Source organism: Pelophylax lessonae (assembly GCF_965119305.1).
Source record: "Pelophylax lessonae genome assembly, chromosome: 1".
Taxonomy (NCBI): Eukaryota; Metazoa; Chordata; class Amphibia; order Anura; family Ranidae; genus Pelophylax; species Pelophylax lessonae.
The window spans coordinates 123,375,337-123,395,480 of NC_138768.1; the positions used below are offsets into that span (position 1 = coordinate 123,375,337).

Here is a 20,144-nt window from a genome sequence, read left to right on the forward strand (position 1 = left end):
AAAAAAAAAAAATCCCATGCACATAAGTATTTACAGCCTTTGCTCAATACTTTGTTGAAGAACCTGTGGCACCAATTACAGCCTCAAGTCTTTGAGTATGATGCTTCAAGCTTGGCACAACTATTTTTGGGCAGTTTCACCTATTCTTTGCAGGACCGCTCAAGCTCCATCACGTTGGATGGAGAGCGTCGGTGCATAGCCATTTTCAGATCTCACCAGAGATGTTCAATCGGGTTCAAGTCTGGACTCTAGCTGGGCCACTCTAGGACATTCAGCGTTGTCCCGTAGTCACTCCTTTGTTATCTTGGCTGTGTGCTTAGGGTCATTATCCTGTTGGAAGATGAACCTTTTCCCCAGTCTGAGGTCCAGAGTGCTCTGGAGCAGGTTTTCATCAAGGATGTGTCTGTACATTGCTGCATTCATCTTTCCCTTGATCCTGGCTAGTCTTCCAGTTCCTGCCGCTGAAAAACATCCCTACAGCATGATGCTGCCACCACCATGCTTCACTGTAGTGTGGTATTGGCCAGGTGATGAGCGGTGCCTGGTTTCCCTTCAGACACTATGTTTGCCATTCAGGCCAAAGAGTTCAATCTTTGTTTTATCAGACCAGAGAATTTTGTTTCTCATGGTCAGAGTCCTTCAGGTGCCTTTTACTGAGGAGCGGCTTCCGTCTGGCCACTCTACTATACAGGCCTGATAGGTAGAGTGCTGCAGAGATGGTTGTTCTTCTGGAAGGTTCTCCTCTCTCTACAGAGAAAGACTGGAGCTCTGTCAGAGTGACCATCGGGTTCTTGGTCACCTCCATGACTAATGGGCCATACACACTATACAATTGTCTTTAGATTTTTTCCTTCACACTTACCAAAACCATATAATATGAGGTCAAACCTAAACACTTTCAATTTGTATGCAATCAGGTAGGCCCTTGCACTACATAAAAAAGGTAAATCTGACAACAAAAGTTGTCTAGTGTGTATCCAGCTCAAGGCCCTTCTCCCCCAATCACTCTGTTTGGCCGGGCAGACCCCTTTCCAGGAAGAGTCCTGGTGTTTTCATGGCTCTTCCATTTACGGATGATGGAGCCCACTGTGCTCATTGGCACCGTCAATGCTGCAGACATTTTTCTGTACCCTTCCCCAGATCTGACCCTTGATACAATCCTGTCTTGAAGGTCTACAGACAATTTCTTGGACTTCATGGCTTGGTTTGTGCTCAGACATGCATGGTTAACTGTGGGACCTTATATAGACAGGTGTGTGCCTTTCCAAATCCTGTGCAATGAACTGACTTTACTATAGGGGGACTCCAAGTTGTAGAAACATCTCAAGGATGATCAGTGGAAACAGGATGCGCCTGAGCTAAATTTTGAGTGTCATGTGATTTTTTTATTTTTAATAATTTGCAAAGATTTCAAACAAACTTCTTTCACGTTGTCATAATGCGGTATTGTTTGCAGAATTTTGAGGAAAATAAGGATTTTAGAAAATTATGGAATAAGGCTGTAACATAACAAAATGTGGAAAAAATGAAGCGGGGGATTGGCATGCTACCGCACACGTGAAAGCAGAACCACGTCCACATGAAACCAAAATATAGAAAAAGCATGGGAATTAAAAAAGGAGGTGCTTAAACTATCAGGAAGGAACACAAACCTAAAATAGATACTTTTTTATTTGGGTCTATACATACATTAGGGATGTGGTGCTTTATATATCTACCAACACCATTTTAAGTAGAATATTAACTTCCACAAGAAAGCAGACCATTGACTGAGTAAAATCTAATCCAACACCTGGCTCTAAGGGGTGCACACATGGTAAGAAAAGTGGGAAATAAATTTCGTCCGATGAACGATCTGCCGATTTTTGGATCATTGGATCATTAGTATAGTGCTTTCGACAGCCCGATAAGGAATTTTTGTACGACAAAACAATGTGCAGGCTATAAAATGTTTATCGTACGTGAACACAACATCTGATTTTCATTTAACAAGAACAGTTTTTGTCCGGAAAAAAATCGTAAGAGCAAGACTACGCATGCTTGGAAATGAAAATATACATACAAAACAATTCAACACATTACATCACTTCTGAAGTGGAATTCAGTCGTTTGAGAATTTCCGTATGAAAAGTAACCTCTTCACTTTCGATATGAGACTAGCATGCAACAAAAACGGATAAAATTTTGTCTGATAATCTTTTCGGGTGCACAAGGCTTTATAGTTGACGTTTGTGTACATGCCAGTGCTTCTGCCAACATATGACATGTTGGTGGCAGCAAAACGGGTCAATACTTTTCACTGGCTCAAAAGGAGAATGCAAATAAGGAGAACTGACTTTACTTGCTGAATACGTATAGGTTAGGTCAGTGACTCAAAATATGGGGAACAATAGAACAGACCAGCAATGGAAGCCCCTAATATTTTGCTGAGCACAGGCTTCCTTTAATGAAAGACTATCAGAATAGCTGTAACGAACATGATCAAAATATATTTTAAGCCTTTTGTTGCCACAGCTGTTTTTGCATGTTTAATATAAAAATAACAAAAACACACAGTATATTACTAAGTTTTTTGGTAAAATATAAAATTGTGGACCCTCTGATCTGTATATTAGTGTTTCTGGATGAGGAGCTATTTATCCCCATTCCCGGACCGCTATATATCTTTTTTTTTGGCACGAAAATGTATTTTGTTGAAGTGGATAGCACCTCTACCACCCACTTTTGAGGAATGGCATATCCCAAGTTGACTCGACACTGCTTAACCACTTAAGCCCCGGAAGATTTTACCCCCTTCCTGACCAGGGGGTATTTTGCGATTCGGCACTGCGTGACTAACGGACAATTGCGCGATCGTGCGACGCCGTACCTAAACTAATTTGACGTCCTTTTTTTCCCCACAAACAGAGCTTTCTTTTGGTGGTATTTGATCACCTGTGCGATTTTTTGATCATGCGCTATAAACAAAAAAAGAGCATCAATTTTGCAAAAATAACAATATTTTCCACATTTTTTTATATGAAATTCCCCCCCAAAAAAATGTAAAAATCAAAATTTTTTAACATTTTCGGCCAATTTGTTTTATGCTACATATGTTTGGTAAAAAAACCCCGCATAAAGCGTATTTTGATTGGTTTGCGCAAAAGTTATCGCGTTTACTAACAAAGGGAAAGATTTTTGTCATTTTTGTTGTTTTTTTTTTTTTAACGCGTAATGGCGGCGATCTGCGATTTTTTTGCGGTACTGCGACATTGCGGAGGACAGATCGGACCCTTGACTGGCATTTTTGACACTTTTGGGGTTACCAGTGACATTACTGCAGTAATCAGTGCTATACATATGCACTGTTACTGTAAAAATACACTGGTAGTGAAGGGGTTAACTTTATTTGAGAGGGAGGGGCTGTGTGTCCCTAGGGGCGTGATTCTAACTGTGATTGGCTGTGGCTTGAGCTGTAGGAACAATGATCAACGGTCCTACATAGTAGTTTACACTAGCCGCCTGACTTTCTCCCTCTGCAGCGACGATCGCAGAGTGACCGGCGGACATCGGGTCCGCCGGTCACACGCGCGGGGGGGGGGGGGGGGTGCGGGAGCGTGCCTCAGGCGGCGCTCGCTCGCTCCCTCACAGACTAGTGACGTTTATATAAGTCACTTTGCCTGTGTATATCTACTTGCGGCGGTCGGCAAGTGGTTAAAGTGGTTGGTAAGCCACTATAGCATCTGTATACCATCCCATCTATTATATAATGCTATGTGTCCAAGTGCTCGTGCAGTTAAAATATTTCTACCTTCTCTTAGGAGCGCCTAGCAGCGCTCATGTGACTCCTTGGCTCTCTCCTTACCCTGGCTGACAGCTAAAGCGAGTGGGGCCAAGAATCCCACGCTGACGTCAGTCGGGAGGAAGGGGGGGGGCGAAGAAGTCAGATGAACACTCTTAAAGCGGAGTTCCACCCAAAAGTGGAACTTCCGCTTTAGGGAGTCCTGACCCCCCGACATGCCACATTTGGCATGTCATTTTTTGGGGGGGGGAGCGGGTACCTAGTTTTGACAGGTACCCGCTCCCACTTCCGCTCGGAGCGCCGCGGCGCCCTGAGCGGAAGTTCTCCTCTCCCCCTCCCTCCCTGCAATCTTCTGGGACACGTCAGAGGTCCCAGAAGATTGCCGGCCAATCACGGCGCGCAGCGCGACTCGCGCATGCGCAGTGGGTACCCGGCTGTGAAGCCGCAAACTGTAACAGCCGGGTGCCCACAGCAGTGATGCCGGCGCCGAGGGAGAGGATCGAGGCTTCCGGCGGCCGCATCGCTGGACCGTTGGACAGGTGAGTAAATGGCTGGAACTCCGCTTTAAGATGAGGCTAAAAATCTGCATTTGTTTTTTTAAACAGCACAGGCATGGAACACATCGGATTATATAACAGACTGGCTGGTATACAGATGATATTTTTATAGCAACAGAAGGGGGGGGGGGGCAAGCAGTGTCTGGAGCTGACAGGCAGGCAAGGGAGGGGGGAAAGGACAGGGAAGAGAAGAGAGGAGAGCTGTGGATGACGAAGGCACGTAAACTGATCACAGTGTCAGGTCTCAGCGGCCATGATAAACCGTGGTCAGTTTACGGGGGGGGGGGGGGGGGTTGGCAGAACCAGGCAGGATCAGCCACGTATTTCAGGTGATACAGGGGGCCAAATTACACAGCACAAGCACTGAGCTGTATAACATTCTTTAAGAGGAACAGGATCTATTATTTTTTTTTTTTAGGGTAACACTTTAAGGAGGGTCATAGTGTAAAACACTGTGGTACTCCACGCAAGTGCAATAAATTGCAGGAACCATGGTTACAGGTTCTGGGCTTGGTGTCAGCCTGTGTTTCTTTACAAATCCTAGAGTGCTAAATACTTTGTTGGGGAGGCGCTAGACTGGGATACTTTTGGAAGCAAAGTGTGGGCACACCTGGTCCCCTCGTATTGCGATTCAATATGTTAATAATCTGCTGTTTGCAGTAAGTTGGGTTTAAACCTCCAATTGTCTAATGTGTATTGCTGTTTCCTTTTTTTTTTGGGGGGGGGGGGGGGGGGAATAGATCTGTTATACCTTACTATATATGTGACTGTTAGTAGTAAGAAGGTATCTGGCATTGTCTATAGGATTGCTTCCAAGATCTGTAACAATATTCTTACTACAAGCACTGATTTCATAGCACTTATTACTGAGTTTAATATCTTGAAATCTGATGAGGGAAAAAATGTAAGGACAAATGTACTGCTCTTTGAATAGTTACCCTGCTACGACATGAACATTTCACGTTTTTGCTGGTTTGTTTTGTTTGTGTATGTTAAATCACAAAACCTTTAACAAATACTATTTTGAAAAGAAAAAAAAATAATTCCATCCTGCCTATAGACCCATTTTTCTGTGTTGATCGGGATAGGCTTTAATGAACCTGTAGTTTTGCATAGGCTTTAATTAGAAGGCAAACAAATTAAAACCCAACTCCAGCTAGTACTATTTAAAGCTGAACTCTGGGCAGAAATGTTAATATATAAATATATATATATATATGTATATGTATATATATATATATATATATATATATATATATATATATATATATATATATACACATACATACATACATACATACATACATACACATACACATACACACACACAGTACAGACCAAAAGTTTGGACACACCTTCTCATTCAAAGAGTTTTCTTTATTTTCATAACTATGAAGAGTCACACTTCAAGAGGAAGTCACCTGAAATGGTTTTCACTTCACAGGTGTGCCCTGTCAGGTTTAATAAGTGTGATTTCTTGCCTTATAAATGGGGTTGGGACCATCAGTTGTGTTGTGCAGAAGTCAGGTGGATACACAGCTGATAGTCCTACTGAATAGACTGTTAGAATTTGTATTATGGCAAGAAAAAAGCAGCTAAGTACAGGAAAACGAGTGGCCATCATTACTTTAAGAAATGAAGGTCAGTCAGTCCGAAAAATTGGGAAAACTTTGAAAGTGTCCCCAAGTGCAGTCACAAAAACCATCAAGCGCTACAAAGAAACTGGCTCACATGCGGACCGCCCCAGGAAAGGAAAACCAAGAGTCACCTCTGCGGCAGAGGATAAGTTCATCCGAGTCACCAGCCTCAGAAGTCGCAGGTGAACAGCAGCTCAGATTAGAGACCAGGTCAATGGCACACGGAGTTCTAGCAGCAGACACATTTCTAGAACAGCTGTTAAGAGGAGACTGTGTGAATCAGGCCTTCATGGTAGAATATCTGCTAGGAAACCACTGCTAAAGAAAGGCAACAAGCAGAAGAGACTTATTTGGGCTAAAGAACACAAGGAATGGACATTAGACCAGTGGAAATCTGTGCTTTGGTCTGATGAGTCCAAATCGGAGATCTTTGGTTCCAACCTCTGTGTCTTTGTGCGACGCAGAAAAGGTGAACGGATGGACTCTACATGCCTGGTTCCCACCGTGAAGCATGGAGGAGAAGGTGTGATGGTGTGGGGGTGCTTTGCTGGTGACACTGTTGGGGATTTATTCAAAATTGAAGGCATACTGAACCAACATGGCTACCACAGCATCTTGAAGCGGCATGCTATTCCATCCGGTTTGCATTTAGTTGGACCATCATTTATTTTTCAACAGGACAATGACCCCAAACACACATCCAGGCTGTGTAAGGGCTATTTGACCAAGAAGGAGAGTGATGGGGTGCAGCGCCAGATGACCTGGCCTCCACAGTCACCGGACCTGAACCCAATTGAGATGGTTTGGGGTGAGGTGGACCGCAGAGTGAAGGCAAAAGGGCTAACAAGTGCTAAGCATCTCTGGGAACTCCTTCAAGACTGTTGGAAGACCATTTCAGGTGACTACCTCTTGAAGCTCATCAAGAGAATGCCAAGAGTATGCAAAGCAGTAATCGAAGCACAAGGTGGCTACTTTGAAGAACCTAGAATATTACATATTTTCAGTTGTTTCACACTTTTTTGTTATGTATATAATTCCACATGTGTTAATTCATATTTTTGATGCCTTCAGTGTGAATCTACATCATGAAAATAAAGAAAAAACTCTGAATGAGAAGGTGTGTCCAAACTTTGTCTGTACTATATATATATATATATATATATATATATATATATATATATATATATATATATATATACATATACACATATACACATATACACATCTACATACACACACACACACACACACACACATATATATATACACACATATATATATATATATATATACACACACACATACATATACACACACACACACACACGCACGCACGCACGCACGCACGCACGCATACATGCAGTGTCTCACAAAAGTACGTACACCCCTCACATTTTTGTAAATGTTTTATTATTTTAGCCTTGCTAAAAAAGCTGAGGGTAAAGGTGATGGACTGGCCCAGCATGTCTACAGACCAAAACCCTATTGAGCATCTATGGGGCATCCTCAAATGGCAGGTGGAGGAGCACAAGGTCTCCAACATCCACCAGATCCGTGATGTTGTCATGGAGGAGTGGAAGAGAACTCCAGTGGCAACCTGCGAAGCTCTGGTCAACTCCAAGAGGGTTAACGCAGTGCTGGAAAATAATGGTGGCCAAACAAAATATTGACACTTTGGGCCCAATTTGGACATTTTACCTTAGGGGTGTACTCACTTTTGTTGCCAGCGGTTTAGACATTAATGGCTGTGTGTTGAGTTATTTTGAGGGGACAGCAAATTTACACTGTTATACAAGCTGTACACTCAATACTTTACATTGTAGCAAAGCATCATCTCTTCAGTGTTGTCATAGGAAAAGATCTAATAAAATATTTACAAAAATGTGAGGGGTGTACTCACTTTTGTGAGATACTGTAAATATATACACACACACACGCTAATAAGTTTACATACCCTGGCAGAATTTATGATTTTTTTGCCATTTTTCAGAGAATATGAATGATAACAAAAAAACTTTTTTCACTCATGGTTAGTGTTTGGCTGAAGCCATTTATTATCAATTGTGTTTACGCTTTTTTAAATCATAATGACAACGGACACTACCCAAATGACCCTGATCAAAAGTTTACATACCCCAGTTCTTAATACTGTGTATTGCCCCCTTTAAACATCAATGACAGCTTGAAGTCTTTTGTGGATGAGGCTCTTTATCTTCTCAGATGGTAAAGCTGCCCATTCTCCCTGGCAAAAAGCCTCCAGTTCCTGTAAATTCTTGGGCTGTCTTGTATGAACTGCAAGTTTGAGATCTCCCCAGAGTGGCTCAATGATATTGAGGTCAGGAGACTGAGATGGCCACTCCAGAACCTTCACTTTATTCTGCTGTAGCAAATGACAGGTTGACTTGGCCTTGTGTTTAGGATAATTGTTATGTTGGAATGTCCAAGTATGTCTCATGCGCAGCTTCCGGGTGATGAATGCAAATTTCCCTCCAGTATTTTTTAACATACTGCATTCATCTTGCCATCAATTCTGACCAAATTTCCTGTGTTTTTGTAGCGCACACATCCCCAAAACATCAGCGATCCACCTCTGTGTTTCACAGTAGGAATGATGTACCTTTCATCATAGGCCTTGTTGACTCCTCTCCAAATGTAGCATTTATGGTTGTGGCCAAAAAGCTCAATTTTGGTCTCATCACTCCAAAGGACTTTATGCCAGAAGGTTTGAGACTTGTCTCTGTGCTGTTTGGTGTATTGTAAGTGGGATACTTTGTGGCATTTGCGTAGTACTGGCTTTCTTCTGGGGACTCGACCATGCAGCCCATCTTTCTTCAAGTGCCTCCTTATTGTGAATCTTGAAACAGTCACACCACATGTTTTCAGAGTCCTGTATTTCACCAGAAGTTATTTGTGGGGTTTTCTTTGCATCCCTAACAATTTTCCTGGCAGTTGTGGCTGAAATGTTAGTTGATCTACCTGACCATGGTTTGGTTTCAACAGAACCCCTAATTTTCCACTTCTTAATTAGAGTTTTAACACTGCTGATTGGCATTCTCAATTCCTTGGATATCCTTTTATATCCCTTTCCTGTTTTATACCGTTCAACTACCTTTTCCCGCAGATCCTTTGACCATTTCTTTTGCTTTACCCATGACTCAGAAACCAGAAATGTCAGTGCAGCACTGGATGAAAGATGCAAGGGTCTGTCAGGAGTTCAGAAACTCATTGACCTTTTATACACACACTAATTTCAAGCAAACAAGTGACAGGTGAGGATGGTTACCTTTAATAGCCATTAAAACCCCTTTGTGTCAATTTGTGTGCATGTCATCAGGCCAAAATCACCAGGGTATGTAAACTTTTGATCAGGGTCATATGCGTAGTTTCTTCTGCCATTAGGATTTAAAAAGAGTAAACACAGTTGATTGATAATAAATGGTTTCAGCCAAATACTAACCATGAGTGAAAGAAAATTTTTTGTGTTATCATTCATATTCTCAGAAAAATGGCCAAGAAATCAAATTCTGCCAGAGTATGCACATACACACACACACACACACACACACACACACACACACACACACACACACACACACACACACACGTGCTTCCATACCTTTAAATAATTTGTTGATGTTACAGAGCATGGTCCTCCTGCCTGTAAGAATGTAGCCTTATTTGTTTAGTGAAACGCCCTCAGTCCCCCTCATATCCTGTTCTCAAGACCAGTGGTCGCTATGCCCTCTATCCCCTTAGCCACTAGTCTTGTACAGTCCCCACTATAGTTCTTTGTAAAGGCAGGGGAGAAGTAATTGTGTTGCTGCTCACTGCAGTGGTTGGATCCAGGAGCCTCAGACTCCTGGTCTGATCCACCCACCGTACTGTATAGTTAGATTGTCTGGTCAGCACACTCCTGGTCTGTCTCGCCTCCTATAAACACGCTTTAACTGACAGACCAGACCAGAGAAAGCGCCCCTCATTACATCCACTTTGCATATTGCACTGTGGGGAAACAATGTAGTATGTACTGGCTTAAATTAAGGGAGAGTAGGGCTCAGTGATGTGAGTGGGCAAAGTCAGAACCTCTGAGTAGCATACTTCTGATCCACTGCACACACGTCTATGGTCCCGCCCGTACAGACTCTAAATCCCAGGGCATGCTGGTATGTGTAGTCTCAATGAGCAGTGACAAACTCTAATAGAAGTCACATTGCTGATTCTGAGAAAAACTCTATCCCATAACCTGGGGATTGAGAAAGGTTTGACATCACAGCTTTTAAAACAGTGAGTTTTAGACAAAGTATGCCAGGTTTATCTACAGTTTTGCTTAACTGAGTATACTGGACAACTGTACAGATTTAATGCCCCATCCCAGAGTTCCTCTTTAAAGCTGAACTCCGCTCACCTTCCTCGCTAATGCCAACATCTTCATGTAGTTTGGGATTGTACGAATGATGCAACTCTCTCAAAAGTTTGTTCATTCTGCCACCGATATGTGCCAAGGATGTGCAGCTCAGTGTACATTTGATGTAAGATTGTGAACAGACAGGTGTTGTAAATAAGGAATGATGACTAATCAGTTAATGTAATTAGTACGGTTGTGGAGCCAGGCTGGTCCCACACAAAGGGTTTGGGGTATGGTCCCCAAGGTACAACATCAAAAGGTACAAATATGAAATTTCTATACAGCCCATAATGACACTAGCAAAAAACAAAAACTGTAGTCTCATTGAGCGGATGGGGTTATATGAGTGTCCATATGGGGGTAAGGCCCTGAAGTTTTGTGCCAGTGTTCTCTGCCATCAATGAAAGCAACTCAGAATAAAGTTATACTAAAGTCTGATTTTTTTTTTGCCTAAAAATAACAAACAAGTTATACTTACCTGCTCTGGGCAGTTGGTTTTGAGAAGAGCAGCCTAGATCCCCCTCTTTTCGGGTCCCTCTTTGGCTCTCCTGGCCCCTCCCTCCCCGACGAGTGCCCCCACAGCAAGCTGCCGAACCGGGCCGCAGCTGTGTGTGTCCATTCAGACACGGAGCCCAGGCTAGGCCCTGCCCCCCTTTCTCTCCTCACTGGCTCACTGAATTTGACAGCAGTGGGAGCTAATGGTGCTCCGCTGTGGTCTCAGCTAATAAAGAGGGAGTCCTGGACAGCCGAGTCTTTCCTGCAACATTTCTGTATATAGATGGGCTCGGGTTAGTATTAGAGGGCTGCTGCACACAGAAGGTAAAACCTTCTGCCTTTACATTCACTTTAAGCCCATATAAATGTTTAACGGTTCTAGTTGCCTCTTACAGCAAAAGCCATGGTCCGCAAAGAGCAGACAAAGCATCAATGGGATATCATTGTAGGAAGGTAGCATTCAGGAGGAGGACACGAAAAATGTCCAAGGAACACACTAAAAGCGATCATTAAGTGGAGAAAATCTGACAACAGCTACATTACCAAGAACTAGATGTTCCTCCAGAAATGATGAAACACACATGAAAACCGGTCTGGGAGGCTGGCAAGAGGCTTACAGCACCAATAAAGGAGCTGCATAAATTTCTGGCAAGTACTGGTTGTGTACTTCACGTGACAACAATCTCCCATAATCTTCATATGTCTGGGCTGTGGGGTAATGTGGCAAGACAGAAGACCAACTACTTTTTGCGAAAATGACAACGTCTGCCAAAAGCATGTGGGAAAATGTGTTATGCTTTGATGAGACGAAGATGGAACTTTTTGGCAAAACAACCTGCCCATCACCACAAAAATACCATACCCACAGTGAAGCATGATGATGGCAGCATAATGCTTTGGGACTGTTTTTTTTTTTTTTTTGCAGCTGCAACTGGGGCTTTAGTCTAGGTGAAGGGACTTATGAATAGTTTCAGATAGTAGTCAATTTTAAAAAAGCAGAAGATGAAAAGGAATTTCACAAATCTGCATGACAATGATCCAAACACACCTTCAAATTAAAAAAAAAAAAAAAAAGGCTTCACCAAATGATGAGCATTTTGGAATGGCCCAGCCACAGCCCAGACCTGAGTACAACTGAAAAACTGTGGGGTGACCTGAAGGGGACTGTGCACAGGAAATGCCCAAAAAGACTGAATGCGGTCAAAAAACAAAAAGGTACCTAAAAGTATTCGTTTAAGGGTTTGCATATTTTTAGGAAGTTTATTTTGATTTTTTTCTCCCTGCATCTTCTGTAAAAATATGTCTGTACACGGCCATTCTTACCTTCTTGAATTCATCTTGAATTATGTCAAACTTCAGTTTTTCATGTACTGCTCTAGCAGTGTTTGTTCTGTCAAAGGGCTCTGGAATAGAAAAAAATATGTCCTATATAGTATTCTGTTTAACATGTACCATCGTGTATGCAATAGGAAGCAGATTAGGTTAGGTGAAGTGGACATGGGCATTTGTTTGCAGTCTAGAAACTAAGAAAATCAAAATCACTGATCTCTATGCTTTCTGTACAAAGCAGATGGAGAAAAAGGTCCATGGAACATCTAAGGTGACCATTGTACTTACAGCAAATGTAAGTATACCAATTATATCCTTTGACAGCATAATGTAAGCTTAACACAGGTTGTTCTCCTACCACTGCCTTCAAATCAAATACATTTTAATTTGTACTGTACTACCAAAATGCAGTAGAGGAAAGCCCAGGTCTCCAAACTGCCTATGCTGTCTGACAGAGCAAGTTACTTTTTAGGAATGGATGGACAGCAAGCATCTAAGTGACCCCCTATTGTAACCAAAGTGTCTGAACTGCTAATAAAATCTCTAAAAGAAAAATATAAAAAATAGAGGCTTTCTACCTGTGCTACGCTTGTTACCCAAATACAGAACAATTTCGTAAAATCACAGTTGGCAATTGCAAGTTTCTTTGCTTCACCTTCCACACAGATGTACTTGTGTCTCCATTCAATGCCATCTGTTCTCTGCATAGCTTCTGCTGCACGCACAGAAACGATCTTGTCTGTCCAGCTAATAAGAGAAAAAAAACAAATAAAATACACATACATACAAGTAAATCCCCAAAATAATTATATGAAACACGTTACAAACACTGAAGGTATGCTAGAAATGTGAGGGATAAAACTACAAACAATACAGAAATACACCAAGAGTCTGTACCAATACATTTACTCCTCCCTGAGATCAGAGTCTGGGAAGGGCATTTACCAGGGTTTCGACAGGCATCTATCTGTTCATTTCGTTATTATTGTAGAATGGGTGATAATTTTCTGATATAACCCAAACATAAGAAGCATCTAAAGTGTGCTCATTCTGGCCTAAATACATTGTTTAATCCCAGCAGTTAATAAGAAACCAAAAAGATTCTGTAGACACATGAAACTGCACATTTATGCAGTTATATCATTGAACAAAACTACTATACCAACTTGAATGGATTACTGTCTCCAACTGTCTGGTCTCTCTCTGATGCTTAAAGAATAGCTTCAGCAAAAGGCCATTCAATTTTTGAACTAGTTGTCCAAAAAACTGCTTTGAAGTTTGTAGGATACATAAAGCAGTAAGACCGGTATGTCTGACAAACTCATGATCGTTTCATGCGCAATGCACGTTATTTTTATAATAATGCACTTGTGGAACATGTGGATCAAACATCAGATTAGAAGATGCACCTTTCTAGCGTGTGTTATGGAACTATATAGTTACTAGAATTGGGCTGATGTAGTGGAGGCACCACATTCAAATTATGAAGACCTTTAATGGAGAGCCAAAAACTGACTTTAAAAGATACCCCACCAAATCATTACCTTTAAAAGGAAAGTAAAGGTTGCATATAAATATGTCTGTCCCCCTCCCCCCCCCCCCATGCTGTATAGGGCTGGAAAAAAAAAAAAAATCTAAATACCTTATTTTAATCGGCTTCAGTCCAGATGCAGATTCTCCAGCTCCCCTGCTGCAAGGGAGAGGAGGAAGTGCAGACAATGGATGAACAATGGAAGCCAGTGGGTGACAATTCAGGCTTTCGGAATTCTGCCCTACGACACAGGGGAGTCAGAGCTACTCCTCTTTCCATGTACCAATGTAAAGGAGGAGGAGTAGAACTTCCGCTTGGATCACCTAGGCGATTTAAACAGAAATGGGAGCGGGTACCTATCAAAACTAGGTACCCGCTCTTCCCCCCTAAAAAACAAAAGGGTAAAATATTGCAGAGAGGGGGGGGGGGGGGGGGAAGAGAAGGAACAGCGGAACTTCTCCTTTTGGGTAAAGTTCCACTTTTAACAGTGTGTGCCTTAACAGACAAAGGTAACACTTGATTCTTGAGACCATAGGAGTGGTAGACTGATGTAGCCTGAATAACATCAAGACAAGGCAAGGACATTTCCTTTTGGTGAAATGGAGTCAGACAGAGGGAGAGAAGAATAGCCTGGTTGAGGTAAAAAAAGAAGAAACTACCGTCAGTAAGAAAGATGTCCTGGGCCCAAAGACCATAGGGTAAACCCCTGTACAAGGGTCTTAAAGAGTGAGAGATTAACAGTCTCTGAAACAGTATAGAAAGGGCAAGAACTTCACCCTTGATAGTGCCGAGAGCCAAATGCTAGTGTAGAACCGCCTGCAGGAAAAAAAAAAAAAAAAAGAACTCTTCTCACAAACTCACTCCTAGGGTGGAAACCCTGAGAGGAACACTAAGTTAAGTAGGCCTTCCATAGCTGATTAAAGACCTTTCCTGAAGTAAACATCCAAGTCTTTAGAACCTTGAAAATTACAGATCTGGAGATGCCTCAATACCTAGGCTTCAAGAGCCATGCCATTAAAGCCAACATAAAGCCAGCAACTATAAAGCAGGATGGCAAATTGGGCCTTGGGACAGAAGATGCTGCTGAGCATCTGTCAGAAGCATATATATTATACACACACACATATACATACACACATATACAGTATCTCACAAAAGTGAGTACACCCCTTACATTTCTTTATTTTTTATTATATCTTTTTATGTGACAACACTGAAGAAATTACACTTTGCTACAATGTAAAGTAGTGAGTGTATAGCTTGTATAACAGTGTAAATTTGCTGTCCCCTCAAAATAACTCAACACATGAGCCATAATGTCTAAACCACTGGAAACAAAAGTGAGTACACCCCTAAGAGAAAATGTCCAAATTGGGCCCAATTATCCATTTTCCTTCCCCACTGTCATGTAACTCGTTAGTGTTACAAGGTCTCAGGTGTGAATGGGGAGCAGATGTGTTACATTTGGTTTTATCGCTCTCTCTCATGCTGGTCACTGGAAGCTCAACATGGCACCTCATGGCAAAGAACTCTGAGGATTTGAAAAAAAGAATTGTTGCTCTACATAAAGATGGCCTAGGCTATAAGAAGATTGCAAAGACCCTGAAACTGAGCAGCAGCACGGTGGCCAAGACCATATAGTGGTTTAACAGGACAGGTTCACCTCAGAACAGGCCTCGCTATGGACGACCAAAGAAGTTGAGTGCACGTGCTCAGCGTCATATCCAGAGGTTGTCTTTGGGAAATAGACGTATGAGTGCTGCCAGCATTGCTGCAGAGGTTGAAGGGGTGAGGGGGTCAGCCTGTCAGTGCTCAGACCATACGCCGCACACTGCATCAAATTGGTCTACATGGCTTTTGTCCCAGAAGGAAGCCTCTTCTAAAGATGATGCACAAGATAGCCCGCAAACAGTTGCTGAAGACAAGCAGACTAAGGACATGGATTACTGGAACCATATCCTGTGGTCTGATGAGATGAGTATGTGTGGCGGCAACCAGGTGAAGAGTACAAAGACAAGTGTGTCTTGCCAACAGTCAAGCACGGAGGTGTGAATGTCATGGTCTGGGGCTGCCAGCACTGGGGAGCTACAGTTCATTGAGGGAACCAAAAAAACCAACATGTACTGTGACATAATGAAGCAGAGCATAATCCCCTCCCTTCGGAGACTGGGCCGCAGGGCAGTATTCCAACATGATCACTACCCCAAATACATCTCTAAGATGACCACTGCCTTGTTAAAGAAGCTGAGAGTAAAGGTGATGGACTGGCCAAGCAGGTCTCCAGACCTAAACCCTATTGAGCATCTGTGGGGCATCCTCAAACGGAAGGTGGAGGAGCGCAAAGGTCTCGAACATCCACCAGCTCCGTGATGTTGTCATGAAGGAGTGGAAGAGGACTCCAGTGGCAACCTGTGAAGCTCTGGTGAACTCAATGGCCAAGAGGGTTAAGGCAGTGCTGGAAAATAATGGTGGCCACACAAAATATTGACACTTTGGGCCCAATTTGGACATTTTAACTGAGGGGGTGCACTCACTTTTGTTGCCAGCGGTTTAGACATTAATGGCTGTGTGTTGAGTTATTTTGAGGGGAGCGAATTTACAGTTACACAAGCTGTACACTCACTAATTTACATTGTAGCAAAGTGTCATTTATTCAGTGTTGTCACGTGAAAGGATATAATAAAATATTTACAAAAATGTGAGGGGTGCACACACTTTTGTGAGATACTGTATATACACACACACACAGCATCTCACAAAAGTAGATAACTAGGCCATTTTTTTGCGATACGGCACTGTGTTAATTTAACTGACAATTGCGTGGTCGTGCGATGCTGTACCGAAATAAAATTGATGCCCTTTTTTCCCCACAAATAGGGCTTTCTTTTTGCGGTATTCACCTCTGCGGGTTTTATTTTTTGCGCTATAAACAAAAAGAAAACTATTTTTTTTTTTTACTTTTTGTTATCAAAAACATTCCCAATAAAAAAGATATCTAATTTTTTCCTCAATTTAGGACAATATGTATTCTGCCACATATTTTTGTTAAAAAAAAAAAAAACAATCCCACCAAGTGTATATTGATTGGTTTTTACAACAGTTATCGTGTCTAAAAACTATGGGACATATTTATGTCATTTTTATTTATTTTTTTACTAGTAATGGCGGTGATCAGCGATTTTTAGCGGGACTGCGATACTGCGGCAGCCAGGTCAGACACCTGACACTTTTGAGGGGACCAGTGACACAAACAGTAATCAGTGCTAAAAGAATGCACTGTTTCTGTACTAATGACACTGGCATGAAAGGGGTTAATTAACACCAGGGGTGATCAAAGTGTTAAGTGTGCTCCTAGGGAGTGCTTTCTAACTGTATGGGGGTTGTACTCACTGGATGAACACAGAGACTTGTGTTTCTAAATGGGAGGAACACAGGATACCTGTGTTCATCTCTGACAGAACAGCGGCCTGCCTTGTTTACATTGGATGGTAAACAACAGGGCACGCACTTCCACTATCTGTTACATAAAGCGATGTACAGGTACGTTGTTTCAAGTAATAAAGCTGACCTGCCGCAGTAAAACTACGCAAATGGTTAAATCAATATTGTGAACAAAAGAATTAAGACCATCACAACAATCCATGATAAATTCCAAAGAAATCTGTGCTAAAAATAAAAAAATAAATAAAAAATAAAAACAAACATCTAAAGCCCCGTTCACACTGGGGCGCCGCTTCTTCCCGGGGCGACCTCGGAGCGGCCGGCACGGACTTCATAACATTGAAGTCAATGCAGGTTCGCTCCAGGTCGCCCCAAAGAAGCTCCTGACCCTTTTTCTAAGTCAGAGCGACTTGTGTCGCGCCTATTAGAACGGGTCCACAGCTTCTCTATGCCAGACGACCTACGGCGACTTGTCAGGCGACCAGGTCGCCTGACAGGTCGCCCCAGTGTGAACGGGGGCTAAGTGTTATATATTTATTTTTCCTTTCCATTATATAAGATAAACTATATAAAAAAGTCCCAACAGTCCACGCATACAGTGCTCTAATAGTGCATCTTCAATGGGAGCTCCACCACATCATAGACAGTGCTCCGTCACCTGGTGAAATGGATGCTCACCTTACATCGAGACACACAAATGGGCCAACACAGCATATGTTGAATCAATCATATATACCAGATACTCCTCTGATAATATCCTCCTCAAATAGTAATGCATACCCAAATTGGATATCTCCATAAAGCTCCTGGTTGCAGTGCTTTTTCTACCCTGAATCCTTCCCATGAGTGGTTTGGCTGTGCTCCATATCTCGTGCCCCCCACCTGCAACATAGATCTTGGAAAATCTACATGTCCAGGCGCTGTCAGGGAAGTCTGCCAGGAAAGGTCTACACATGGAATGTACACGGCGAACAAGATTGAAATGGCAGCAGAACAGACTGAAGATCAAAGGTCTACCTGGCTCTTTTCAAAGAGGAGCAGTGCAGAGATGATTTGTCAATTCTGTATGCGTATGTATTGCAGGAAAGAACATGGAGCCTGCAAGTTACACTCCACCAAGCACATGACATCCGCACCATGGGCAAAACTGATTGGAACAAGGAATAAATGCAGTGTCCTATGCAAATTATGAAGCCCTTGGAGCCTGTAAAGTGCCTGGTGCAAAATGCAGAGCCTGAAAGTCACTTCCAGGCAATCCCCACAATCTCCTGTCCAGTGGGGTCTGGACACAGTACACGAAAACTAGGATGAGGATTAATGTGCTGGATAGCTGCAATCAATAAGACAAATCTCCAGCAGCATTGTAGAGAAGTCTTTTTTTTTTTTTCTGCTCAATCAAACCTCCACCCTTCTAGAACACTAGCAAAAAACAGACATGCTGGTAGTGGAGAGGTTATCCTGGATGCCCTACAGTCTGATTGCCAGCGTCCAATCCTGCTGATGGACAAGAAAAGCATCTATTTACAAAGTTTACCATTTAAAGTCCCTGTATCAAACTTGCTAAGGTGTGTAATTGTGTATGTAAAAACACCACAAATGACTGGAGAAGGGTGCTTCAAAATCATATCCAACCTACTCAAATTCTGTAGCAAAATATTTTAGGAAACCCACAAACAGGTCTCCCAGGGAGGTGCTGTTTTTGGACTGGTACTTTGGAATATGGCGAGGAGCAAGGTGTACAAGGTGCAGCTGCATTGAAGGATTAAAACATTCCTGAAAAGATAAAAAGAAAACCAATTAAAAAAAAATTTAATTTTAGGATACCCCAGAAAATATGTCTATTTATAGTGGCACAACAGAAAACTAGTTCCTAGGTATAGCGAGTCAGTCATTCATTACAGTGTACTTATTTGGGTGTTATACTTTGTCCTATGCCTTTAAATCTACAAAATGTTTCATGAACCTTGTCCTTTATTTTTAATTTACTTATTGGTGTATTACACAGAATTCACACTTGCATAGTTACAGAGTAGTTGAGGTTGAATCATTTCCCATACCCCTGAATGTTTTCATCATTGAAATGTATGTCCAAGAGTCTTTTAAAGTAGCCATACTCCCCGCAGTTACTACCATTTGTGGTAGAGAATTCCACAGTCTTGTAGCCCTTACTGTAAAGAACCACCTGCGTAGCCTGAGGTTAAAATGCTTCTACTCTAATCGCATTGTATGGCCTCGTGTCCTCATACATTCCTTGCGACTGAATAGTTTATTTTCTATGCAATACCTTGCACTTATCCACGTTAAACCTCATGTAAACCTGCCATGTAGTTGCCCACTCTGTTATTTTGTTGAGGTTATTCTGCAAGATTTCTGCCTCCCGATGTGAAGTTATTGTCCTGCTCAATTTTGTGTCATCTGCAAACACTGAGATCGAGCTACTGACCCCGTCCTCAATGCTTTTTATGAATAAATTGAACAAAATTGGACCCAGTACTGAGCTTTGGGGGACCCCACTTACCACCTCAGACAAGTCTGAGTATGCATTATTTACTATCACCCTTTGGACATGCCCCTTTAACCAGTTCCGTATTCCAAGAGCAAACCTTGTGGTCGATGCCTGTGGACCTTAATTTATAAATCCGCCATTTGTGGGGAACTGTATCAAACGCCTTAGCAAAATCCAGGTACACCACATCCATTGGTCTCCCACTGTCTAGCTCACAGCTAACCTCCTCGTAGAATGTTAACAGATTGGTCTGACAGGAACGCCCCTTTGTAAACCCATGCTAATTACTGCTGATATTATTGTTAGTTACTTTTGTACTAATATCAGTTGTTCAAGATATGCCCCACAGTTAAGTGGATTGTCTGGATGTGTGGAATTGGGGAGAAAATACTATGGGGGCATTACTATCTAAAGCAAATTGAAGGGGTTTCAAGCAGAAGTTTAACCATAACAAAATTGACA

The 20,144-nt window shown here is 42.2% G+C and overlaps 1 protein-coding gene across 1 annotated transcript in view; it reads right to left on the bottom strand.

Annotated features, from left to right (window-relative positions):
* The window catches only part of TENT2 (terminal nucleotidyltransferase 2), a 121,470-nt gene that overhangs the window by 6,955 nt on the left and 94,371 nt on the right, over positions 1-20,144 (bottom strand). The window contains exons 11-13 of the mRNA XM_082268484.1: positions 18,813-18,949; positions 12,860-12,951; positions 12,199-12,278 (exon numbers count right to left, since the gene is read on the bottom strand). Of these exons, the coding sequence (XP_082124610.1) occupies positions 12,199-12,278; positions 12,860-12,951; positions 18,813-18,949 (309 nt within the window). The remainder of the gene's footprint in view (positions 1-12,198; positions 12,279-12,859; positions 12,952-18,812; positions 18,950-20,144) is intronic.